The sequence below is a fragment of the Rhea americana genome, unplaced genomic scaffold, assembly GCF_003343005.1.
Source record: "Rhea americana isolate MKP2758 unplaced genomic scaffold, rheAme1 scaffold_403, whole genome shotgun sequence".
In the NCBI taxonomy this organism is placed as follows: Eukaryota; Metazoa; Chordata; class Aves; order Rheiformes; family Rheidae; genus Rhea; species Rhea americana.
The window spans coordinates 149,257-176,413 of NW_028186539.1; the positions used below are offsets into that span (position 1 = coordinate 149,257).

The 27,157-nt window shown below is 41.4% G+C and overlaps 2 protein-coding genes across 2 annotated transcripts; one reads left to right on the top strand and one right to left on the bottom strand.

Moving 5' to 3' along the window:
* Positions 1 to 415: 415 nt before the first annotated feature.
* CENPT (centromere protein T) lies at positions 416 to 21,321 on the bottom strand. The gene is made up of 13 exons (XM_085314433.1): positions 21,113 to 21,321; positions 19,090 to 19,216; positions 18,427 to 18,520; positions 15,557 to 15,690; positions 14,743 to 14,776; positions 13,349 to 13,491; positions 12,444 to 12,875; positions 8,251 to 8,427; positions 7,025 to 7,240; positions 5,121 to 5,217; positions 3,538 to 3,702; positions 2,609 to 2,713; positions 416 to 828 (listed from the first exon to the last, which is right to left on the bottom strand). Exons 1-13 carry the CDS (start codon positions 21,185 to 21,187, stop codon positions 705 to 707), a joined length of 1,923 nt encoding a protein of 640 aa, XP_085170559.1. The 5' UTR covers positions 21,188 to 21,321; the 3' UTR covers positions 416 to 704.
* Positions 21,322 to 21,488: 167 nt separating this feature from the next.
* Positions 21,489 to 24,722, top strand: THAP11 (THAP domain containing 11). The gene has a single exon (XM_085314435.1). The coding sequence runs from the start codon at positions 21,703 to 21,705 to the stop codon at positions 22,411 to 22,413; it is 711 nt and encodes a 236-aa protein (XP_085170561.1). The 5' UTR covers positions 21,489 to 21,702; the 3' UTR covers positions 22,414 to 24,722.
* Positions 24,723 to 27,157: the final 2,435 nt, after the last annotated feature.

Consider the following 27,157-nt stretch of genomic DNA (forward strand, 5'->3'; position numbering starts at 1 on the left):
GCTTCATACACCAGTTTCTGGTACTGTTTTCTTTCTTGAGAACATTGCCTGACTGGATTAATGATTTTCCAGATACATTTTTGTATATATATAAATTCAATTTAAACCTTTTGGGTTGGAGTGCCATCATTTCTGATCCAGAAGGAAGTCAGTCATTAAGAAATTACAATGTTGGGTTAACTGTTTGAGAAGAGACAGTTGGTACTTTCCATTGTTACAAGAATTCCTTATTGCAAGTAATATGCAGTAACTCAATCTGTCTCAATCTCTCCCACAACTCTTCTCTTTGAGCAAGTATCTAGTTAGTATAAAGCATCAACACAGCTAAATGTCTGTTAGGAACATTTTGAATAATGCAGGAACATATAGTAACCATTCAGCTCTCTGGAGTAAACAGCATTTTTATCATACAGAATACATACTAAATTTTATTTAATAAAACTATACAAGTATTCATAAGTAACATACATAAAAATATAGAATAATCAAATTACTTATAACAATAGTCAGTGAGATCCAGTATGCTGGCATGATAGTTACAGCAAAATTGGAATCAATTCAAGAGAATCTCTACCAGCTGCTTATTGCCCCACCATCTACGGCAAACCGTCATGCTGGCCAGCTACACTGAGCAACGTAAAGCTAGTCTCCATGAGCAGGCAATGTTTCCATCTGTGGCAGTCGTCACTGCCAGAGTGGCACGCTTATTTGCAGGGAATTATTTTATTGCCACTCACAGCAATCGGAATCAGTAGTTTCCTGTATTCCAGAGGAAGATGACGCTCTATCAGCACATGTAACGGCATCTTGTCTGTTACCAGTCCTTGTCTTTGTTCAAAAAGAGAAAAGCAGACAAGAAACAGAAAATTGTTAGTAAAAAGTGTTTTCACTCAAACTTAATGTCATATTAAAGAATCCTTAGCTTTGTTTGCAGTGACATTTTTGCACTGAGCATCTGAAATGTACATGCTGTGGCTGCCTGTCACAGGAAAGCTATATACTTTATATACTGTATATACCATATATAATATGTTCTCGGAGGATGCACTAGACCCTGTTTATGGTGCAGATGCCAGCCTTGTTTACACATGAAAGTGGACCAGAATTACTGTATGACAGCTTTCTGTAGATGAACTGGCATTCCACAGTGTTAGCTATCCATCTGACATGGAAGAAATTTTATCACTTAAAGGCATACACAGAGGGATGTTGCAGAAACAAATAATTAATTACTCAACAGATTTTTATATGTATTCACAATTCAGAGCTGACTGGCATTTTCAGATGTGTTTCTAGTATATCATTTGGCTGATTGACCTAAAAAAACAATCTCCCTGTATTGTAGATGGAAAAGCAGCTGTATTGTTCCATCTTTTCCTTCTGCAAGGAAAAGAAATACTGTTCTTGTTTGTGAACAAGCAACAACTCCTGATCTCTGGGTAAGGCAGTGGTAAGGCATAAAGACATCCAGAAAAAGGTAAAATAATAAAGGTACAAAACCCACAAACATGGCCAATTAACTCATCGTACCTCTCAGCCTGTTCACACTAATTCCAACACACACTCATTAGGAAAATCAACATCTAAGGACGTCAACAGATTAATTTTTTGAGCAGCAGCAATAGCTCCATCTACAAAGGTTCATGCAAAACTGTTACCTTGAATCAGATGTGCCCTGCAAAATCTCTTAAATTACTTTAATTTTGCATTTGAAACTCTTCCAGTAAAGAGTAGGAATAGTAACTTAGACGACAACAGGTGAAGGGCAAGAGATACTTCAGGCCACATATCGTTTCAGAGGACTCTCAAACAAAGAACAAATCCCTTGTATTTTGGTCACAAGATGAAGTAAACAAAGTCATGAGATGGGGAGCTGAAGGAGCCCTCCATGAAGGATAGTAGCAGTAAAGAGGCTCTGAGAACAGTTCATGCAGGCTGCTGGCCGGTCTGCCCCTCCATGCAGGTCTCCAAGCAGCAGCAGGAAGGGGGACACAGTCGTTATGAGAAGCCACACCTGGCCTGTCAGACCAGAGGCTCCTTTTCCTGCTCTGCAGAGCAACTGTCAAGTTTGAACTTTAAGTATTAGATTTTTCAGAAAGAGAAGAGTGGGATCTTTTTCAGGAGACTAAGTCACCAAAACAGACAGCAGTACATCTGCAAATGCTGACATTGTTTCAGCTGCAAGAGCTGTTAGTGAAGAGATCCCTCATGGAGGCAAACCACACCTATACACAGCCCATACCCACACCTACAATGTTCTCCTGCTTTCTTTATCTACACCACTTATTTCCCAGCCATAACCACTCCAGCCTTGCACATATCCTTCTCCTCCTCCTCTTCCTCCTACCTGTTTCTCAAATTCTTCCGGTACCCTAATCCCCTCACAACCTCCTCTTGCCTCTCTACCACCTTTAACTTGAAGTATAAAACCCCAAGTCCATGAATGCCCATTCTAGGACAGGGTCTAAGCTGTGCCATGCAGATTAAGTCACAAGATATCACAGTTACTGTGGAAATACTACTAGTGCACACCCTGACAACTACAGTCTTACTGGGACATCAATGCATCACCTAATGCTAATATGAGTTAGTAATAGGCTTCCTTTACCTTCTCATGAGGACTTCAAGGTCAGCCACCTCCACTGTCTTCCTCCCTGCATGCTGGGTGTAAGCTTCCAGATCATTGCTCAGCTGCCTAAAGTACCTCTCAGAGCTGAAGGAGAATGGAGAAAGAAAATAAAATCAGGCTGTGGAGTATGTGAAAACAAGCTGTTCCCAGTTCCACAGGCCAACCTGCACTATGACTGTTTGCTGTGCAGCACAGTCTGCTAGGGACAACAGAAAAAGGAGAACCATCCCAACCCAAGGATGGCTTCACAGCTTGGACTCCCTAGACCCCTGGTGATGCTGACTATGAGAGATATCTGTAAAACAGCTGTACATTTAAAGATCAAAACCTGTCTGCAGATTCCCACACATACAAACAGAACAGTGGCTAACAGAAATGACAAATAAAGATTGAGGATTATACTATTAGCTGTTATGGTAAAACTGTTCAACCAATCCGTGGATTTTCCTCAGGAAAGTAGCATGGTCTATAAATTTAAAAAACTGAGAAAATTTGGATTTAGTCATAACACAACACAGCTGGAGCAACTTCACCTTGCCCAGCCTGACACACGGACCATGTTCCAGAGTCATCCTACTCACTGAAAGTGCTAATGACCTTAGTGTGCTCTTAGCAAGATAGGATAGTAAATGGTATAGTTTCTACCAGTTTGGACAAAAACCAGAAACTTCTGCAAGGCAATGTTGGTCACTGACAGCCACACAGTGACTAAGAACACTCAGCAATTTCTATCACTTTTCTAATGGCACTTTTTGCTGCTTTCTCCCCAGCTGAGGTAGTGAAGGGCTGAGGGAGGGCCAGTAGCTTGTCAGCAGGTCTGCTGAGAGGTTCGTTTGTTTTTTCAGGACAGAAAAGAAAGAAAAAAATGTTGAGAAGAGGGTAAGGAAGAACAGTTGGCTGCTGCTCACCATTTTTTAACAATCCTGAATGCATCCCTGGCCACCGGCATTTTCACATAATGGCTAAATATCTTCTTTATCAAACTGCTTGCTAGTTCAGGCTCACGCATTTTCCTTTGTGATACTCCTAAGCTCTTTGGAATTGGCTTAGCCCTCAATGGCTGCAGGGAAAACCTTTGATGGAAATTTGAAAATTCACACATTGAATAAGCAAACACATGGGAGAGGGTACAAACAGAGAACATCAAGCTGAGTTTGGATGAAATCTGTGCTGAATTTGAAAGGACTAAGAACTACCTCAATCTTTTATTTTCCTCTCTCAGTCCCTCAGAACACTCATGATCACTGATGTGCATGATTTGCAAACAGCTCACATAGCATTATGACCTTGGCAATTCAGGCTCAAGTTTTCAGATAAGCACGCTGGCACAACAGATCTTCAGTAAACTACAGTTCTCTCCAATGCATAAATGCAACTATGCTGTGCTACAGTTCCCTCTGTTTCTTGCTCTTCAGAAACACATGAAGTTTGATGCATCCATAGGCCAGCTCCATATTTGCAGTTAGAGAGTCTGACCTGCAAGGTTTATTCAACAGTTTTCATTTGTTGACCAGACTTAGCAAAGGCTCCTCCTTTCATACAATCTTCTTCCAGGGAACAGACGTCCCAAGCAACTTTGACACTATTACAAATATCACTTTGTGTTTTGTTTTTTAATAGACATTTCGTACTGTAAATACCAAAAGGAAATTGCTACTGTTTACCATTCTAAAGAGAAAAAATCCTAAAACAAGAAGGAGAAATGGTTATCTCTAATTTCACTCAGTAGTCAAGTGGGAGACAACAGAAAAGAGACCTTGAACCTCAAACCAGCATATACAAAACCCATACATGGTGTGCACATATCATTTAATGTAGCACCTTCTGTAAGCATCGTTCGTCTATGCTTACAACAATATATGGTACAAGAATTCAGTTTTATTCTTTATTGCTTCAATAATCAAATACAGAGTCATGGGCTAGAAAATTTCTTCTGTTCCCTAGAAGCCACTGTTACAGGTTTTGATGGAGCGTAGTTTCATCAATTTTCTAGTCAAATGACAAGTTTCTAATTATCTTGAAATAATGCAGAGGAATTCACTTTCTGCCTCTTAAGTTAGCTTCATCTTACACTCAGAGGCAATTGCTTACCGATTTAGGTTTCTAAAGTCAAAACAAATATGCCATTTTATGTGATCAGAGAAGCTGTAAACCTATTCTGCAAGAGTCTCTGCATCCGATACTGGAGTTTATGGCTCCAGGCTATCTTAGCAGTTTAGGAAAAATTCTTGGCCTTCAGCACAAAATTAAATGATCATTCACTAGAAAGGCTTGAGGCCTCAGATTGGCTCTGAAATACTGAAATTCACTTGATAGCAATTTTTATTCATCTGCTAAAGCCAGAGGTCAGTTGATGAAGTACAAAACAACAGACAGAGTTGGGCTCCCTGCATTAAATATCAGAAAATATCTCTCTCAGCTCTCCTCCTGGTAATTACACCTCTGCAGACATACTTCTATCAGGCTATTCCTGATGGTTGCTTATACTTACTTGGGAATAGCAGCTTCTGCAGGATGTGGAGTTGACAGCAAGGAAAGTGGTTTGTAGGCTGCAGCATGGATGAATGCAGGTGTCTTCATAGAAGTCCCTAAGGAGGGAAAGGATCAACTACTTGAAGAACTCAATTCTGTTTTCAGAGTTCCTGTGGCAAGTGCTGCTATAGCAGCAGCGAGAAGTCTAATCAGCTTTCTGTGTATCTGATCTGGTGCCATACTGCCATACTCAGGCTGTGGATCTGTGACACCCTAAGCCAGTGTAACTGCTGGCTGTAGCAATTCCATCCACCCCACTTCCAAACATGCACTTCAGCTTCTCCCCTTGTGCCAGGTCCAGCCCACCAGATTGTGCAGTAGGCTACGGGGGTATAGGAACACATGTAGCAAAAGGCTGCAGGAGCTGATGGCTACATCAGGTTAGGTTCCAGGAAGCTGCAGTCTCAGTTCCCAGAGGAAACTTCAGAGTCTGAGAACTCCTCATTGCCATCCTGTTAAGTGTCAAATTCTCCTGATAAGCACAGCAACAAAAATCACATTACAAGAGTCAGTCTATGACTTATTGCCTGCCAGTTTCCTTTGCCGGCTTAGCACAGCCTGAGAATCCAGAATATTTAGTACTGGTTTCAAATTTGCAAATCTCCCTCAGAGCCAGGGCACCAATGCTGTTATAGAAGACAAGCCCAGCTACTAAAGGCTTCAAGTAGTAGTGAGAGTTAAACTTGACAATTTAAAGGTCAAAAGTCTTTCAGAGAAAGCACTGTGTTTCCTCATGTTAGCCTCTTCTGAACAAATACATCAATGCATTGGAGGGACAGGAATAGGATGTAGAGAAAGAGGTAAGTTATGCTCAGAGGTTTCTAAGGTACATTATACGACTAGAGTGCATTCTTCTTCATCTTTTCTTCCTGCCTTCCTTCCTGTCCTTCTCCAATAAGATAATTAAGATTCTACTCTTCACTGCTGAGAGTAGAATCTTGTCAGTACTGCAGAGATCTCTTCATCAAAGCACATAATGCTAAAGACAAGTATGTTGGCACACTGTTCTAGACAGCTTGGCTAAAAATACCTGTAGCTTTCCTTTTAGCAACAGCATACTTATCCAGTTGTCCTCTTTGTTCCTTCTACACTGCACAAATGCCTATAGGCACAGATGTTTTCAACACAGTTACACAGCCTCACAATGTCTCAAATCCTGGCAACAGGATTCTTTTAGAATGTCTTTCCTTAAGTTTCTCATTCTTGAGTGTACTGCACTTTCAAAAATTTTAAGACCATCCCAAAAAATATCATTGAGTTGCATTCAGGGAAATCTCAAATTTGTCCCTGAGTGGCAGAGAACTCAGTTTAAACTACAGTTCTCTGAAAAGGCATAAATACTTTAGATCAACAGAGCCGACTGAAGCAGTGTCTAAAGAACAGTTCAGAAATAGATACTTCCTCCCAACTTCCTGGAAAGTCAGCATAGTGTTTTAGTTAAATAGAAAGGAAAATCTATAATTGCACATACAAAACACGGTACTTACAGGTTCAGAATCATGCAAGTAGCTCTGAAAACTGCAGTACAATGTTGAGATGTTAAAGTCAGTGTAAAGTTAGAAGACAGGAAGGAAGGAAGCAGAAAGTAGAAAATATCTCTAAGTCACTGTATAAACCCACTATGCATTGAGCCTTGTATAGTGTGCATATCTTCATTCCAAAAAATACAAGATAGTCAAGGCCTCTGGAACACCTGACAAACCAGTAGAAATCTCCACTTTCTATTGGCTCTAGGAATAGCAGCCAGCAACTTCACCTGTACTACCTAATGGACTAAATAGTTAATCATGTTATTTGTCTATGTTGTTCTGCAACTTATTGTCAGATAACAGGGAAAAATTTCTCTACTGCAAGTTTTCTTACCTTGACTCTCAGGCTCTTCAATTTCAGCTTCATCATTAGTTGTCTCTTCTTCCAGATCCTCCATTTCTCCTGTGACAACCCTGTCTTCTAGTTCACCTGCTTGCTCAACAGCTTTTTTAAATGATTTTGTCCCAGATTTTTCGAAATACTGAGAAGAAAAAGCATGAGAATGCCTGTGCAGACTTCCAGCTTCAAAACTTCTGGCAATCTCAGGTTCTAGATTTATGAAACAGAAAAACACACCACCATAACAGGAACAACCAAAATTTCACAGCACTCATACAAATAAAACCCACTTGGAAACCTTGATGAAGTTGCCACCTATTATACTCTTTATCTTCAGGGATTATAATGTCAATATATTAGGCATGCTAGGCATACTAGATATGCTAAAGCATTGATGAATACTTGATTTTTCCTTTTGCTACACTTAGCTGGGTAGAGATCACATTAAAAATAGCCCTTGATAATATAAAGAAGCCTGTGCGATTTGGGTCAGATTGTTATCTGAGCCCCCTTTAAATCTACTTCTTTCAATAAAAGGAACCGCAAAGCAGCTGTTGCAAACAGAAAGAGTGTCCTCATCTCACTCYAGAGGCAGCAACATTTATCTCAAAAGCAGTTTTACCAAAGCCCTAGCACAGAGTACAGGAAAGCCCCTGTAATTTGAGAAAAATAACTTTGGAGATCCTAGTACAGCACTGCATTCAGAAGTTTTACCAATCTCTACCTGACTCTGGAACTCCCGCTAGTAAATTTTAATTAAATAAGCTTTCTGCAATTATATATTCTAAACATTACTGCCAATATGATTTTGATTTTCACTTGAGCAATAATAGAAATTCAAATAACAATAACACTTCACAGGCAATATGAACTAGATTCTTTGAAAGTATTTGTTTGTGGAATATCTTACAGACAGATACACCAATTAAAAAAATCTCTCCAATTAACCCATGAGTGCTGCTTAAACTTACAAAAAAAGGAGCTCTGAAACACATGATAAGCAGAGCCATATTCTAAATGTACCAGGAAAGCATAAGGCCCACAAGATAGAAACAGACTTTTGTGACTGGAGCCCTGCATCAACATTCAGATGCCTACAAACACAGACTTTTAGTTCAAATGCCCAGACTCCAGAATGTAGAGAGAGTTAATAACACTCTCTCCCAACACTGATGCCAATAACACATCTGGAGGGGTACTAGCCTGAAGCTTGTTCTCACCAGCTTTAGGGGAATCTACGTGTTCAGCACTGCCTTCTGCTACTTCCTCTTCTTCTGAAGCGGTCATTTCTGTCTCGACTCCAGCATCCTGCACCTTAGTTCTCTGTGATTCTGAAGTTTTTGTCAGTTTCTTCTCCAACTGTTCAGAATATCCAGCATTTGCATGATGCTCTGTAGCTAGAACATGAAATTCTATCAGCCTCACCTCCCAAAAATCTCACCAACTACCAGCACACAGTTCAACAACCATTGAAATCTAATCGTAAGTAAATTCAGCAATAACTAAAAACTATAAATAAGGAAAGCAGATCCACTCCCCTTCCAAAAAATTATGGCTGAAAAATAGACAACTTCTTCTATTTGCTCTAGAATCATCTATTTAGGGTTCATGTCAAGTCCCAAGGAAGGAAATTTGCTTATGACTAACTGGATCTCTTGAAGATTTAACATTTATACGTCTATTTTCACTTTGGATAATTGTGTGGAAGACCAATATATTTTTCCTTTAAACCTAGTAATGTCTGGAGTTTGTGCTTAGATTCTCCTCCCTATCTTCAGCTTACAGGTATAGACAACTAAGCACAACCTCAGTTGCTCTGAATAAATAATTTTGGAAGAAATATATCACACTGCAAAGAGAAGAGTGCTTAGCAGGGTTATTATCCATCTCAGACAAACTTCTAGCAGGCAGGATGAGAAGAAACAAATGGATACATGAATGGCATGTCTTCAAGAACTTTGGCTAGGCTACTGATAAATGCCCACCTACTAAAACTATAGTCCACATGTCTGTTATGACACGAGTTTAATTCCAGCAGTACACTACAACTTGGAAACTTGGACAAGAACAGAGCAAAATCAGTGATAATGATCTCACTAACCAGAATACCATCTCTAATAGCTGGATTCCCTGCTCAAATGGAAGGGAAAATCTTAACCTAAAGTTAAGCAAAGTATTAGCTAACTTTGGGGCAAAGATAAAAGCTTGACTCAAAGACTGCCAAGATACACACACATGAGTGAATTCTCCCATACTGCTAGATCACTGCTAGGATACAGTACTTGTAGTAGTGGAGTACTATATGCTGCTGCTGCATTCATGCCTCTATTACTGACTTCATCCATTCTTGCTAGTATCAGTACCTCTTTATAACCTGCCAGCTGTTAGGTGTCATTTGCTCCTCTCTAGTTTCTGCATAGAGAGAAGTGAGAACATTTTGTTTCAATTTGTTTGCTGAGTCATCTCCTCCATGCTATTCAACAGCTTTTTCTTTTTAAACTTCTTACATTTTCTTACATTTCACTGCTGTATCAGTTGTCTCTTTTCCAGGCTGAAGAGTCCTTTTCTGTAGTCACTTAATGTACAGAAACTGTTCCATACATTTGATTATCATTAATGGTAACTATTTTTTGCTTCACCTTCTCTAGTTCTGTTAAATCTATTCTGAGAAGGAGAGATTAGAACTGCACGTAGTATTCAGTATGTGAGCATGACGATGATTTCTGCAGTAGCATAATGATGCCTGCTGCTTTGCCATCTCTCCCTTTCATAATAATTTTTACATGCTATTTGCTTTTCTGACCATCCCCAAGTTTTGAGCTGATGTCCACAAAATTTTAACAATTCTGCAGTCACTTTCCTCAGTCTTAAGAGCCACATCTCACTTAAATTTCACACTTTAGAGAGCTGCCCAAGTAAAATTACAACAATGTAAAAAATAAAAAAAAATCAAGCAAGATTGCAGGATGCCAACTTTATGCAGCAGTAAATTTACAAATATATGAACTTATCTAAAGAAACTGTTTAAAATAAAAGGCTAATCATATCATTGCTATAAAAAGGTACCAGGATAACTAAATTTACTGATACCCCTGGCATCTGCAAGCAATTACTTATAAAAGTGTGGAAGCCTGAACTTCAGGTTTTGTATTAGGCATTACAAGCACTGCAAGTATTCAGTTTAGAATTATAATACAAATGCTGTTGATGCTATAGATTGTTTACTTTCTATATTGCCATAAAGTAATTCATATGAAATCTCAGACATGTAAATAAGCCTAGGGAAAGCTAAACCAGCATGGAAATTGGCTTCTTTCATTTCAAGAAACTGAACAGGGAAACACTGAAAAAGACTTAAAAAGGATCCCAAACTGGAGTCTGAAAAATGAAATTTAAGAACACATAGGAATTTGTGTCTGCCTCTGCTCAAAACTTTATGCAGTGAATGGATAACACCTGCCACCATCAGCATATGTGTGGAGATGTTACTGTCTTATTTTAAGGCAAAAGATTTCAGAGAAAACAGTGTGTATGTGAAAGCAGGCAGCTTGCATGACTTGCTTTCTTCCACAAAGAGGCATTAAGACCCCATCTACTAGTGGCAATGATTGTTAATGAAGGGAAGGTAGCCTTGAAGCCCTAGTCTTAAGAGAAAAAGATGTTCACTGGTACCCAAAAAAGATAATGGCCTGTATGGGCTAAATTAACATAGTAAACTATTAAAAATTGGACAAGCAAAATGAGTGATTAGCTGGACATATTCATTTTTCCTATGGGAAGATGACCAGTACTATGGACCTTGCACAGGAAAATGTGCACAAAGCAAGTATGGACAAGGGTGCACACCAGTGAATCATACCCTGCTTTTACAGAACTTGTCTGGAAACAATCTGATATTTCTCTGATATTACATGAATTTAATTACTTCCAGAATCTACTGGATAACAAATCATTTTACTCTACAAGTCACCCGAAATCACTTGTTTTTATCAGATTAAATACTCTATACCCTTGCTACACTAAAAGCACTTCTTACCCTCTCTGGAAAACACCTCATGTTCCACTCCATTCATTGTATCAGACACCTCTTCTTCCTAATGGCCTACATCTAGCTCTTCAATTACACGGGACACAACTTCTCGCAAAGACATGCTGAAAAATCTTGTAGTGTTTGGAATCACTGGTGTTCCCAAACATCTACTTGATCTTCTGGATGGCAAAGAGGAGCTCCATCTTTCAGCAGCAAGAAATTGAGAGTATTAATGCTGCCCCCAGTGTCCTTTTAAATTTTCTTGTGACCTTTCTGATAAATAGAATCCAGCCAGTCAGAGAGAGAAATACATATAAGGAAGTGCTGTTGCTTTGTTGCATTTGTTTGTCTGCATTGTTTCTTAGGAAATGGATAAAGTCCTTGTAACTATTTTTTCAGTTCACACTGAGGAGCAATTCAACATTAGCTAGCTACCTTTGGTAAAACAGCAGCAGAACTACATAATCATTAACCTTTGACATTAATGGTTTACAGACCCCAGCATCTTTAAGATACTCTCCCTCTCATCTGATCCAGTCCCTCATTCCATGTCTTCCAGGTTTCCTTGATGCTATCTGACCATAGGCCTTGAAAGCTCCTACCACTGACTCTTTCAAGTCACTTCTCCCTCACCTTCTGAAACCATTTTTTTCCACCCAGCTTTACACTGATAACCCTCCAGAAACACAGTATAGTGCAACTGTCCTCCAGGACACCAGGCATTAATTCATTTCTAAGCTTCCCATAACAAGAATACCTCTCTTTATTTTTGGCTTGTACAGTAGTGAAACAGCAAACGCTCTTTAAATACTTATTTGTTTCTGGGGCCCTTCTGACAAAGGGTCATAAAGAAAAAAATAAATAAAAAAGAAGTATTAGCTATCTGTACTTCAATCAAAATACTGTATGTTTTCCACAAAGAACTGCACAAAACTATTCACTAAGCCAGACCTTATCCTGGCAAGTTGCCATGAGGTCACCAAGCAATAAGTCTTAAGGTTACAGCCATGCCTTGGGGCCCAGGGTATGCAGAGTRAGGAAAGAAAGCTGTCATTTACATAGCTGGTACAAGGTGTTACAGGCAAATGCACACAAAAGAGATATAACAAACATCAAAGGAAGACTGGCAAATGATGGGAATCGCAAAGCATTGGAACAATCTGACTAGGGAGATCACTACCTCTATTAAAAGGATTTTTCAGGTGCTGGAGACAGCCAAGGGGGTAGGTATGACATACATGTGATCTAACCAGGGTAAAGGTCTAGACTAGTAACCTCCTAAGGTTCCTTCTAACTCTGTCTACTCCTACATAGTTTGTGCTATATTTGCGGCCAATTGCAGATAGTATCTTCTGCCCACAAGTCCTAACCCATAATACTCACTGCCAGTCACCACTTCCTCTGATACAGAAAATTGCTCCATGGGGTCACTCTGGTGGGAATGACCTTGATGATCTTCTCCCTGGCTCACAGATGTTTTTGTAGACACAGGAGTCATTCTGCCAACATGTTTATAATTACGTATTAAGTTTTTCTCAGAATATTTTTGGGTCCTTAACTCGTCTGTGCCCACACTGGATACCAGGCCCACTAGCCTTGCCTCCTCATGAGCTGCATCAAAAGTCTTGCTTCCTTGTGCTGAAATTTTTGATTCTGGTAGCTGTGGTTCAAGAGCAGAAAGCCTACGTTGGCTCTGTTCACCAAACTGAGGTTGAACAAAGAGCTCTGTGTTACTCATCACGATTTCTGCATCACTCGTCAGCGTGGCTCTTCTAATCATGGATGTAGTTTGAGAGTCCACAAAGCAGTTCTGTTCTGTTTAAGAAATTTTAAAATAAATTCTATGTGAAAATTGCTCAAGGCCACAAAGAAACACATTTATTATCAGCACTTGCATAATTTGAAATCTAAGTCATTTATTCAAATTTTATCCGTCTTTCATACACCAGTGACTCTCCGTATCACCATATTTATCAATGCCCCTAATTTTCTTTACTGAGCTCTCTTCCCAATATCTACATTCATGAACATGATCTCAGACAGGATACAATGCCTCTGTTGTAAATTATCGAGCTGGATAGAGCATGTGTTAATGCACATAGACTCAAAGCAACTATAGATGTAGAGCCTCATTTCTAAGTTTGACTCCCAAGTGATACTAGATTTGTGTGAACATGTCAATAACCTATAAATCCTATGATACAAACCACATTTCAGCAACCACTTCTAAGACATCATCTTCTGTAAGACCTTCTCTCCCAAATCATAAGTAACAACATAAAAGAAACCTTTTCTCTGCAGCATGTTCTGTTCCACTCCACCTTCAAAAGCTTCCACATCAATAGCTTTGCGATTTTTTGGCCTCCGATGTAAGCCTCTCTTTTCCACAGTGTCTGGCGGGATCAAGGAACCAAGAGACAAGTGAAGAGATCTGTAGAAAAGGGGAGCAGAGGATAGAAGAGGTAATTCTCCAGATCAACACACTCCCTTTTTACCCTCAGACTGCCCTGGACATGGGGCCACTAAGACTGCAACTTTGCACAAATCCTTTAGCTAACAGAAATTTCCCACAAGAACTTGATGAAGATTATGTGACAGTTTATTTTAAACAACTTCATTTAACTTCATTACATCATCCAGCATCAGGATATGTACCACAGAAATCGGGAATCAAGCTGGTTTTACAGTCTCCAGCCCAGAAAGGGCTGCAAAAGTATATTTGACAAAAGGTTGAAGAATCTTAAGGATTTTAAATAATGAAAGCAGGAAAACAAAGATATTTAGTAGAGAGTACAGTAAAGATGATGTCCTCTACATGGGGTAGAGGAGGAGAAGGCCTTAAGAGCAAGTCTAAGATGCTTAGTATGCACATATCTCCAGTATTTACAGCAATCTAGAATGCCAACAGACCACAAAGTTTGCAGGATGGGGGCTAAGACAGCAACATGCAAAGCACAGCGACTAGTCATGCTCAGCCATCTCTTATCCCTGTCATTAGATAGCCCAATTAGAAAGGGATTCAGAAGGACTAAAAGATAGGAAGACTAGTATGCAGCCTTAGAAATCAGCTTGCACAAGACCATGAGCAAAGACTGTTGTGAGAAAGGTGGAAAAATTTGATAACCATGGCCAGGATCACTAACAAAATACAGGGGCAACATAGGAAAAGAAGTTCTTCACTTGTTCAAAAGCATTTTAAGTCCAGGAAAGCTGGACTAAAGGCTGCACTGATATGACTGATCTGATGAGTCAATTAACAGGTAAAGATAATATTCTAAGTTATATTGTGCACTGATGTGTTGTTGGGAATGTGAAAACAGGAGGAAAAAAGGAATGATCCTAAGAAGTAAAAAGAGGGAAGGTGACATCTTTGCAGACAGGCAGGAGCAGTAGTAGCAGTACAAACTACACCAACTTGGACATGAAATGCAAAGGAAAAAAAAACATCAAACAGAACTCATTAAAAACGCTCTCTCTGGCACAATTTCTGAAAATCACAAGATATGTGATCTAACACCTTCAAGTTCCATGACCAAAACGTAAGATGCTCTTGGTATTACTAACATAGATCTCTATTGTGAACCCGATTATCCGTACTGTTCTTCTCAATTACAGAAATGATGAACCAAGGCAGCTATAAGTTAAAACAGACAAAAGTTAAGACATTTTGGTTTAAACTCACCTGGCCAAAGAAGTGCTGTCCAATGCTGACTGAGCTAAAAAAAAAAAAAAAAAAAAAAGTTGGTGACACATTAGCTAAGAAACTACCCCCTACACAACGATCTACAGGAATAACACAACAGAACTTCCATTTTTTAGAACCAATTATTCTACAATCCTTAAAAGTTACATCTTAGTGAGAACAAAATTAGAATCATACAACAGGTCCATTTCATGATTTCATGTCTGCATTCCAGAACTGCTTGTTAGAATTCTAGAACAATTTCTGTGAGCGAAATAAAAATTATTTCAAAGGCAATTTAATATGGAAAATATCCTCATGCTCAATAGTATTAATCTCACCACATTAATGGCAAAGTGCTAGGGCCTCATCACAACAATCCTTTGGTAACTCTTTACTAAACATTAAAAATATTACAAAACATTATCTTTTTTAAAAACTACAAGGCTCTTTTTCTTCAGATAAGAAATGTAACAAAATGTATACAGGTTGTTCCATGTTCAAGTTTCTGGAACTGAGCAGAAGACGATGATTGCTATTTCTATTCTTTTAAGGGCGACTTTAACTCAGGAACATCAAGGTGAAAAATACTCCAGAAGTCGCACACAATCAGGGTAAAGCCTGTAGCTTGGCTACAAAAGATTTACTTTAAACTTGATGGGAGGGCTTTTACCTTCTCTGCTTTCCCCCTTGCATGAAGTACTTCAGGCTTACCCAGATTAGAAATTACTAAGAACTAAACCGTGTCAGATAAAGAGGATCAAATAACAGAAAATGCAATGTTGAGCAAAATAATCTTTGACTGTGGCCTTACTTGGGTTCTGAGGAAGTCGCTTGTCTGCTGCTCTCTCAAATTCAGAAATGCTGAACTTCTTTTTCTTCCTAGTCATATGGAATGTAGTCACAGATTTATCCTCAGGAACAAGGTCTGGCAGTTGCATTTCTACCCTACCAATACAAATCAAGTCTTTTAGCAAAGGACAATATTATCACTCTAGATACCCCAAAAAGGTCCTTGTAGTTTTGCTGAAAAGCAAAGGGAAATTATTCTGCTTGCTGCAGGAGAAATACAGAATTAAGCAGTGATTTGTTCAGCAAATGCAAGAACATGTAATTCTCTGCTACTAAATCAAAGAAAATTTCACAAAGAGAATCAAAACTTGAGTGTCTATCCAAAACACCAGGCCTATGACACTTCAGACTAAAGTGGAATTTTAGTCTTCTAAGAAGCTCCATAACTCTCTTCTCACAACAGCACACAGCAGCAATTAAGTTTGTCAAACTTTACTGCGTAAAAAAGACAGACATCATCATGAAACAACACAAAGTATTACAAAGCACACTGGTACACAGAATACACGCATAATACCATAGTCATGCACTGGATCAGGAAAAGAAAATAAGCTTCAGAATGTTCTCCGCCTTTAAAAGGAGTCCCAAGAATCACCTCACATGAAGGTCAAATTCAATCAGCAAATTGCTACCCAGCTACTCATTTCTCTACTCTTGCTCCTGCAGCACTAGAGCAAAGAGATCATCCCACAGTAAGATGACTACATTTCAGAAGATGGACAATCTGTATTCTTTGCTGCAACAAAGGTGCCTTCAACACAGCAAGAACTGTCAAGTGGTGAGATTCTGGGTCTTTTTCCCTTAAAAAAATACATATTCTCTACCAGGCAGAAAAATTTCATTACTTGTTATGAAAATAATATAAGTGGAAGTATTAGAATTAACGTTTTTGTAATGGGAAACTTGTAATAGGGAAAGCAGCGCATTTAAAAGTTCAAGAAAGTTCAGGAAGGAATAACCCTAGGCACCAGTACAAGCTGGGGGCTGACCTGCTGCAAAGAAGCTCTGCAGAGAAGGACTCAGGAGGCCTCGGGGAGAAGTTGACCATGAGCCAGCAATGTGCCCTTGTGGCCAGGAAGGCCAATGGTAACCTGGGGTGCATTAGCAAGAGGGTTGCCAGCAGGTCAGGGACGTGATCCTGCCCCTCTACTCAGCCCTGGTGAGGCCTCATCTCGAGTACTGTGTCCAGTTCTGGGCTCCCCAGTACAAGAGAGACATGGAGCTACTGGAGAGAGTCCAGCGTAGGGCTACGAAGATGATCAGAGGGCTGAAGCATCTGCCCTCTGAGGAACAGCTGTGAGAGCTGGGCCTCTTTAGCCTGGAGAAGAGAAGCCTGAGAGGGGATCTTATCAATGTGTACAAGCACCTGAAGAGAGGGTGTCAAGGGGATGGGGACAAACTCTTTTCAGTAGTGCCATGTGACAGGACAAGAGGCAATGGGCAGAAATTGAAGCACAGGAAGTTCCGCCTGAACGTGAGGGGGAATTTCTTCACTGTGAGAGTGACAGAGCAGTGGAAGAGGTTGCCCAGAGAGGTTGTGGAGTCTCCTTCTCTGGAGATATTCAAAGCTTGCCTGGATGCAACCCTGTCTAACATGCTCTAGGTGACCCTRCTTGAGCAGGGAGGTTGGACTAGATGATCTCCAGAGGTCCCTTCCAACCTTACCCATTCTGTGATTCTGTGAAAGTTCACACTAAGTAAAGGAATGCTGTGGAGGAGGTTTTTGTTTGCTTTATACAGGTATAAGTTTTTTTAACTTCAGCAACTAGGTAACATATGGAATATAAAAACCCGCAAAGATCCAACTGCCTGATCTATTCATTTAAGACAGGCTGATGAGAAGCACATTCAAAGACTTTTAGGAACTATGCAAGCAAAATCAGGAAGCAGTTAAAATAATATTGTTCTTAGATTTAAATTTAAATAAATGAATAAGCAAGCTACCACACTTACAGAAAACTTTCAGACTTTCTTCCTCTATTAAACAAGGAGAAATTTACAAGTCAGTTTAATATTTTGCATGACTTGTTTAATGTTGCTTATTGTCAATGCAAAGTGTTTATATTTAAAGACAAAACAGAAAGTAAGTTGTATTATTTAAAATTCTACTCTATTTTGCAGTGAGCAAAAATGCAGATAAGCACTCTGACAAAACTGGCTGGAGCAAGTTAAGACCTATCATTACTACTGGCATTATTCTACCTCATATCAAAGTAAGCAGAAGGAAACATGCCATATTTCAACCACTCCAATTCAGTCCAGCCTATTAACTTAATATATTAACAGAAGTTAAATGTGAATAAAAGCAGCTGAGACTCAGGCACAACTCTCCTCCTCCAGCCAACTCCCCCAAAAAGCAAGAAACTCTTAACAGCTGAATACAAGGACAATTAAGATGCAGTAACACATTAAAAAGCCACAGTGACTTACTCACTGGATACAAGACAGAGCAGTAGCTCATTGCCACACATTATACTCCAGAAGCCTCACTCTGTGACCTGTAGCCTCAGGGAGGTCCAGAAACTATTTTAGTTTCTGTTGTAGACAAATAAAGAAAGCAGTCTTCCATCAGGAAACTTGAATTTATTGTATCCAGCACTTCCATTGGAAAAAATATTAAAAGTCCGCAAAAGAAAGAGGGGAATAAGCACTAAACTTAGCACACCTTAAAACTTAACACAAATAACACTTTTAAAGATGGAGAAATGTTTATGAAAGTCTTGCATGACAGAATGTGGTTTTGATCACTGAGATAGAAATAAATCCTGCTTCCTGATCTCCTCAATGTCATAGAAATTGCAGCTATACTTGGTAGATAAAAGAATTACTTACATGCCAGAAGTCCTCTTAGAGGGTGGTTCTAATCCAGCCTCTTCTTTTTCTTCACGTTTAGATATCTGAGGTGCTAGAGGTGAAACTTGTGGTTCTGCCAACAAACCAAAACATTTCATTTCCACAATTCAATCTAGCAAAAAGGTTAAAATGTAACAAAGTATCAGATGCACACTGCTTTCCTTACATTACATATATCAATGAATGAAAAGAGAGAACCAGTGAAAACAATTTTGGATCTGCTCCTAGGAAAACTGGCATATACAAGGCTAACACTGACAAACAGCAGCAGCAGCCAGCATTCCACATACTGCAGTAGAGGTGAACTGAAGTTTGCAGCAATGAGTACCTCTAACTTAAACCTGATCTTACAGCTAAAGACAACACTAAAATTTTCCCAAAGAAATAGAAGACTGAGTGAAGAGAATTTTCAAGAACATGTTTTCATCAGTGCAAGACCCGGTCTTTGAAACAGAGCTGTCTCACATGACCTCATTCGGTTGCCACTGCAGTGATCCCTCCTCTTTCATATAATTGGTCATAAAATGGTCTGAATTTCTCTTCTGTACAACAGAAGAAAAACAGGAACACCTCCCATTCTCAGTTTCGTTGAAGTGTTGAACTTAAGCTCTCTGCTTTCCTGAAAAAGGATGTTCTACTTACGGGTCTGGATGATTCTTTTGAGCATAAAACGTGGAGTGTCATTACCAAGGTCAGGCAACATAGTCAGTCTCTGCTTCAGCAAGGTACTTCTACCAAAATTGTTTTCCTTCCTTGAATCAGATACAGTCTAAAGAAAGAAATTGAAGATGTGCAATTCAAAATCTCATTTTCATCATTAAAAATGAATCTTCATATAAAAAAAAAATCAAAATCTACCTTCTAACAGAAATCTAAGTTAGTTAACAAGTAATATTTTTGAAATTCCTCAAAAGAAATCATGTAAATTTTCTTAAGAATACTATCATTTCATTTTTGGACCAAATAGAATTCATGATGGTACACCATCAAGACAGATTTTGATGCATAACTCTAAACATGGACAAAAGCCTCAGGGATTCACAAGCATATAATGTGTCCCTTTTCGTTTTACAACCCTGATCTAAACAAAAATCAAAAAGAAAAAATAAAGAAAATATAGCCAAGGATGAAATTGTCCCGCCACACAGTTGACCTGGCTATTCTACAGCTTCAGTGAGAATGAAATCACGGAGCTACAGACTGGACAGGCTCAACTCAATCTCTGGGACTGTGATGGACCAAATAATTCTGGATACTATTTCCAAGCACATGAAAGACAAATCATTGATTGGGAGTAGTCAGCATGGATTTAGAAAGCAGGAATCATGCTTAACCAACCTGATAGCCTTCTACGATGAGATGACTGGCTTAGTGGATGAGCAGAGAGCAGTGGAGATAGTTTATTTCAACTTTATTAAAGCTTTCAACAGTCTGCCATAAAACCCTCATAGGCAAGCTGATGAAGCACAGACTAGATGAGCAGTGAAGTGGACTGAAAACTGACTGAACAGCCAAGCTCAGATGGTTGTGATCAGTGGCATGAAGTGTAGTTGGAGGGCAGTAACTAGCAGTGTATCCCCAGCGGACAATACTGGGTCCAATCTTTGTTCCGCTTACTTGTTAATGATCTGGATGATGGGGCAGAGTGTGCCCTCAGCAAGTATGATACAAAACTGGGAGGAGTCGCTGATATACCAGAGTGGTGCCATTCAGAGGCACCTCAACAGGCTGGAAAGATGGGTAAAGGGGAACCTCATGAGGTTCAATAAAGGGAAGTGCAGAGTCCTGCACACCGGAAGGCGATCACATGCAAAGAGTACTCATATGATTAAAAGACTGGAGCATCTCTCATATGATAAAGGCTGAGTAAGTCGGGATTGTTCAGCTTAGAAATGAAAAGGCTTGGGGCAATCTTATCAGTCTGTTAATATGTAAAGGGAAGCTATAAAGAAAATAGGGCCAGACTGTTTGTAGTGGTGCCCGGTAGCAGGATGAGAGGCAATGGCACAAAGCAAAACAAAGCAAGTTCCATCTAAATCTAAGGAAGAAGCTTTTTTATTATGAGAGTGGTTGAACACTGGAACAGGTTGCCCAGAGAGGCTGCTGAGTCTCCATCCTTGGAGATATTCAAAAGTCTACAAAGGTCACCTAGACAGGGTCCTGCACAACCTGCTGTAGCTGACCCTGCTTGAGGGGGGCAGAGTGAACTAGATGATCTCCAAAAATCCCTTTCCAATCCCAACCACTCTGTCATCTTGTGAAATTCAGGGGAATCGAGTATATTTTCCAAGTTCAAAGATTACTACGTGCAAGGAAGTTTCCTTTTGTTCTCCAGTTCCTGCTCAGAGCAGCTTGTTTTCACCTTACACCAGGCGAAGACAAATCCAGTGCAGCTCAGCCCACCCTGGTCCCGCGGCAGTCAGTGCTAGGCAACCCCAGCGGGATGGGACAGGGCCCTCTGAGCTCAAGCTGGCTCTTTCCGATTTACCGGCCGATCACACCGTGAACCCCACGGACGATGCCTTTCCCCGCCCAGCGTCGCCCGCCGGCATCACGGAGCCTCAATGCTCTCCCGCCGAACCACGGTCAAGACCGCGCTGCCCGCCCACCCATCCACTAGGGGAAGGCTGCCAAGGAAGGCAGCGCCCAAGGCCTTGCACAATACCTTGCCCGTGGCCCGTGGAGTCTGCCGGCTGCCGCGACTCGCCCTGCGCGGGGCCCTGGGGAGCCTGGTAGCCATGGTGCAAGTTCCTCGCACCGTCCGCTCGCACCACAACGCTCCCCAGACAGCCCTGCCGCCCTAACGGCTGCACGCTCTCCCGCCGCTCTTCGAGCCAAGTCTCGCGAGATCTCCGGCTCCAGCGCGCGATGCCCCACGGGACGGGGCGGGGGTTGACACCAGCCTCGCTGACCAGCAGAGGGCGCCCCGCTTCGCCGCCCCGTTGCATGCCGGGGGCGGGTGTAAGCGCCGCGGTGCACCCTGGGGGGAGTAGTCAGAGAGCGAAGCCGGAAGCTGGACGCGCACGCCCCAGCGCGCGGCGCAGTGTGGGACGGGTAGTTCCGGCGCGGCGCGCGGCTGCCCGTTGCCGCGGTGCCTTGTGGTCCGCGTAGTTCCGGTGCGGCCGCGGCGGCCGGCGTTGGCGGGCGGGCGGCGAAAGGCCGCGGTTGGCCTTGTGGGATCTGTAGTTCAGCGGGGCCCCGCGCCCGTTCTCCCCGCTCTCGGGGCCGCCGAGGGCCCCCGGAGGCCGCCTCGCCATGCCGGGCTTCACCTGCTGCGTGCCGGGCTGCTACAACAACTCGCACCGGGACAAGGCGCTGCACTTCTACACCTTTCCCAAGGACGAAGAGCTACGGCGCCTCTGGCTGAAGAACGTGTCTCGCGCCGGCGTGAGCGGCTGCTTCAGCACCTTCCAGCCCACCACGGGCCACCGCGTCTGCAGCGAGCACTTCCAGGGCGGCCGCAAGTCCTACCTGGTGCGGGTGCCCACCATTTTCCCACTGCGCGGCGTCAACGAGCGCAAGGCAGCGCGGGCCGCCCGCCGCCCCCGCCCCGCCGCCGCCGCCGCGGCGGGCCCCGGTCCCGCGGCCGCCGAGGCCCCGGCAGGGGGCGCGGCCGAGGACGTGAAGCCCATCGACCTGACGGTGCAGGTGGAGCTCGGGGCGCCTGCCGGGCCTGGCCCCGGCTCCGGGAGGCTGCCGGCGGCGGCGGGGGAGGAGGGTCCGGCAGAGGGTGGCCCCCCGGATCACTCGTACTCACTCTCGTCGGGCACCACGTCGGAGGAGCTGCTGCGGAAGCTCAACGAGCAGCGCGACATCATCGCGCTATTGGAAGTGAAGATGAAGGAGATGAAGGGCAGCATCCGCCGCCTGCGCCTGGCCGAGGCCCAGCTCCGCGAGGAGATCCGCGAGAAGGACCGGCTGCTCCACGCTGCCAGCGCTGGGACCCGCAAACGCCATGGCCTCTGAGGGCCAGCACTGCTGGGGCCAGGCTTGGGCTTGGCCTTGCCCTGTGCGAGGTGGCAGGGGGAGGACCTGGCCTGGCCTTTAGTGGAGCTGTCTGGCCCCCAGGGGCCAGGGCCAGCTGCAGGCAGGGGTTGCCCAATCAGAGTCTCTGCCTCCCTCAGTGCCTCAGGAGAGGCACTAGGACAGTGTGAAGAAGCCATGGGCTTAGTCACTGCCCCCAGCTCCTTCTGTCCCCCCTGCTGCTGAAATTGCCCTAATGCCAGACAAGCCCATTCTGTTGGATTCTCCAGTGTAGATGAGGTGGCTGCTGCCAAGAAGATGACAAGCCCCATTTTGAAGCCTATGTCATCCCAGAGTTAATGCTGCTGGCAGCTGCCAGTGTCCTCTCTATGCTGGGTCCATCAGCATCCTCTCTGTGCTGGCAGCTGTGGGAAATGTTTGTTTTGTTTTAGTGTAGATGGGACCTGTGTTACCACTAAGCGGACATCAGTTCATCAGGGTATCAGTTTTCAGCAAATAAACTCACTCTGTGTTAAGTGAGGTAGCAGCAACACTACCCCCTGGAGAAGGCACATGTGAAAATATGGTTGGCACTGTACCCTTCATAGGAATGAACAACGTTTTGTTTGGCCTCACTCAGCAGAGGCATGAGGAAAGCTTTAGAAACCCTCTCAGGGTGATGTTTTTCTTCAGTAAATTACTGATGCCATAAAAGACTGCCATTTCTAGTGTGAAAGAATCCCCAAATTAAAGAGTGCTCTTGTACTATGTAGTGTTTGCTTTCTCTGCAGTACATACGTATCTGTTACAGATGTCTTGATGCTCTCAATACTAATAAGGATTATGGTCTAGTAAAATGAACCTGGTGGCATTTGATGGCTGTAGTTTATCTCATTGGCTTAAGAGCTCCCTCTAATGAAACAGAGGCTTTGTAGGCTTTGTAACATACTGGGATTTAAATCTTTGGTTTTTATTCAGAGAACTGGGATGAAACAGTCATAAGAAAAGCAAATTTATCTGCAGTGGTTGCAAACCCTTGATGTCTAATCCTAAACTAGTTGGCATGATTAATAATCTGTACTTTAGGCAAGACCTCACTGAAATGTGCTTGCGTGCTCTAAACCAAGATTTAAGAGTATCTTAAAAATCTACCAATCTACATGGAATGATTGTGTAGTTTTGGTTTCTGGCCAGCAGTAGTCCCTTCACTTTCAGCAACAGTAAACCAAAACAAAGTTGGCTAGAAAGATGATTAGGTGAGAGTAACAAGGTTATCGTTAGTTTGGCCTAAATATGTACTTCCAAATTAGTCAGTGGAACAGACAGCTCAGTACTTTAGAGGAGGAGGAGGATACCTGGCACACCTGCATGGCTCTGTCTTGATGCATATATAGGAGGTACAGTTTAGATAGTGACATATATTTAAAACAAAGGGCAGTTCACCACAGTGTATCCATAATTACATTAGAGGGAATGCCCAGATATCTTCTGGGTCTCTCTCTCTCTTTTTTTTTTTTTTTTTTTTTTTTCCTGTAATCAGAGAGTGTTATTCTCAGTAGATCAGGATGTCAATTTTACTAAATTTTATATAAGCATTTTCTAAATGTTAAAAGTATCTTTAGTTTGAAAATATTGTAATCTTTGTAACACTGGCTAACATAATTTTACAACTGTCCACTGTTGTCTGTATGACTGAAAAAAAGGGCATATTGGGATTTGGTAGTTGGAGATTTACCTATTGATCATCTCGCCAGTTCAGCTAAAGGCACTGGTTGTCACAGCCTGCTATGTGATGCATGGGTCATTTCTTTATTAATGTGTGTATTGAGTTGGATTGTTGACCATGAGGATACTACAGATCTATTCATGTACTAAATACTTCCCGTCATTTCATTTTAATTTATTTTCTCCAATTTGATACGTAGCTCTAACTTCAGCTTTGTGGTGTACTGATTTTTCTGCAATTCAAGTATGCAGCAAGTCTTTTTTTTTTTTCCCATAGGGAGATCATTAGTAAATACCTGCTACACCATCTGATTTAACATATGTAATTGGTCCAGCAGATCTATACTCCCATCAAGACAATAGGCAGCACAACTTCTCTCCTCACAAACGAGACCATTTGTGCATCCTAGCTTCTTGAGAATGTGCGTGTTGTAACAGTCATGGTACTTTTTTTACCATTGTGATGCACTTCAGGATGTTCAGCCATTTGCCTGTTGGACTGGTTAACTGCTGGACTGTTCCACTTCTCCAGGTTACACTGAGGTGCTAACATGCTTAATTTTAATAAAGTATATTTTGTTTTGTTATGTTTCTCGTTTCCATGCTGTATAATTGTGAGGGGTTCTCAGCAGGGCTGTTCCTGCAACTGGACAGCAGTTGCAGTGTGTTCTAGTCCAAGTAGAACTTGACAAACCATCCTTTGGTCTAGACCAAAAGGACTTTCCAATCACCACAAGCAACAATATATTTAAATATTTTATATGTATTATATATATAATATATATTTTATATGTATATTACACAAATATATATTTATAAATATTACTGACAATAGCAGTTCTACAGTATATCTTATCTGAGGACTTCCAAGTTTCATTTTAAATACTTACTCAATGCTTCCACTCATCCAGTCAGGGTAAAATTTTATCTCCATGATAGTATGACTTGCTGAACACTCATTTTGGAGGCTGAAGTATCCCTGTGAATGGAAATAGGATGTCTACAGCTAGGTTGACTGGATTTCTGAAAGGTTAATGGCTGCAGCTTGACTCCTCTTTTGAAAAAGCTTTTTATTCTTCATGAATTCCACAGCTGCAACAGTGGGGATATCTTTCAATTCACATAGGATGAGGAAAGAGGACTTTTAGAGGTCTGTTCAATGTAATTATGTGCCTCTCTACACAGAGGCTATAGCTGCTTCAATGAGTGAACAGCTGTTAGGCTAATGGTGCTCTCTAAATAGTGAAGAGTGATTTGAGCAGTGAGAACTAGACTTCCCACATGGCAATTTCATCAGAGAGACTACATGAGTCTCACATATTGCACAAAGCTGAGGAAGGAGAAAGCATGGTTTCCTACGAACCAGTCTGGTACAGTGTGCAGGAAAGAGCTAGCATGTAGTAATTGAGAATATGTAATCGAACCTCTCAAAGTTTCTAATTTCAGATTTCTTTAGAACTGCTACTCTTGAGTAATTGTAAGGGGCAAAAAATTACAACTGGTGCCTCAAACACCACATTCTTGGCTTGCACTAAAAACAATAAATGAAGCTGTATGACAAAAGTTAAAACTTTTCCTCATGCACACTTTCCCTCAATTGCTGCTGAATTAAGGTAAGTAAGCAATGGTACTGACAGTGAGTTAACAAACTGGTTCTGTAGGAGGGCACCTTAATAGGTTACCCAATAAACTCTATTACTGCTCAATGCAAATGCTTTTTCTAACATTTTAATTCCTCACCCTTCTTTAACTTTTTTTTTTTTTTTTTTTTCCTGATCTAGCTCATCCCCTTCCAAAATTTTTCTTCTGCTAGCCTCACCTGTTTTTGGTAGCTACATTCCTGCTTGTATATTACCAAACATTAGCCTCTCCAAGGGGACCTAAAGACTCTATCAGTTTTTATTGTTCTAAGAGAAACCTTAATTTGATCTTTATAACAATCACCTCCAGAGATTAATAGGAACTCCTCTTCTGGGTCTTTACCAATTTTTCAGTTATTCTCTACCCCAGTGTGTTACTATTTCTATTTTACTTAAGATCATTCATTCTTGCTCAAGGTCCTCAAGCTGTAAAGCTCAGACACTAAGTAAGTCAAGTATTTTCTAAGTTTATATTAATTCTTTATGGTCAGTGTGGTAGCAAAAGTGAATGTACTATTTCAGCTTTCCAGTTACACGGGAAATCTAGAAATGTGTATATATATATATATGTATGCATTTACTTCATTTTTCCCATCTATATCACATTTTGTCAGCATTTTTAGGATTACATGGCTATGTGGGTGGGTAATGCAGTCTGCCTATAATGGGAAGAGCTGCTACTCAGAGGTTGGTTGTTTTTTTGGTGCATGCTGCCTGACAGGCCAAAGAAGATTGTATCCGTATAAAGTTTCTCATTGTTCCTTCCCCTTTCTCCCCACCAGCTTACAAAAATCACACGACTGGTTGAAGCTCAACCATTAAATGCTGAGCAAGCATATACCATTGGCTACACTGAGTCAAAGAGTTATCAACATGCTAAAGTATTTAGTCCTTACCTAATGGCGCTATGTATCTGCATGAGCTATGCAATCCACACCTCTGAATCAAATGAAAGAGACATTCTACAGAAGGTTGTGAGCCTTTGGCAGATGCCTAATCACTTGGTGATACCTACACCAAAGGAACTGTTTGCGTTTCCAAAGTCTAAAGTTTCTGAAATTTAATAAGGTAAAATCAGTCTTTGTGAGAACAGAGTATGAAAAGAACTTTGACCAAAAAGCCCCATAAGATCACCTGTAGCCTGAATTCAATGTTGAGTTCTTCATGATCAGATAAGGATGGGAAGGGTTCATAATGTGATGCTGCTTTTACGTGACAGGAAGAGTTAACAAATAGAACCAAACAGGAAAAAGACATAGTCAAGCACAAACCTTTCTCCTGTAGATGAATCCTTAAGTCTTTGTTCTTGCAGACACACAAGGCTTGCTCAATTTGCCTACACTTTAGAGATAAGCATTGCTCTTTTTAAATTAATGGCTAGA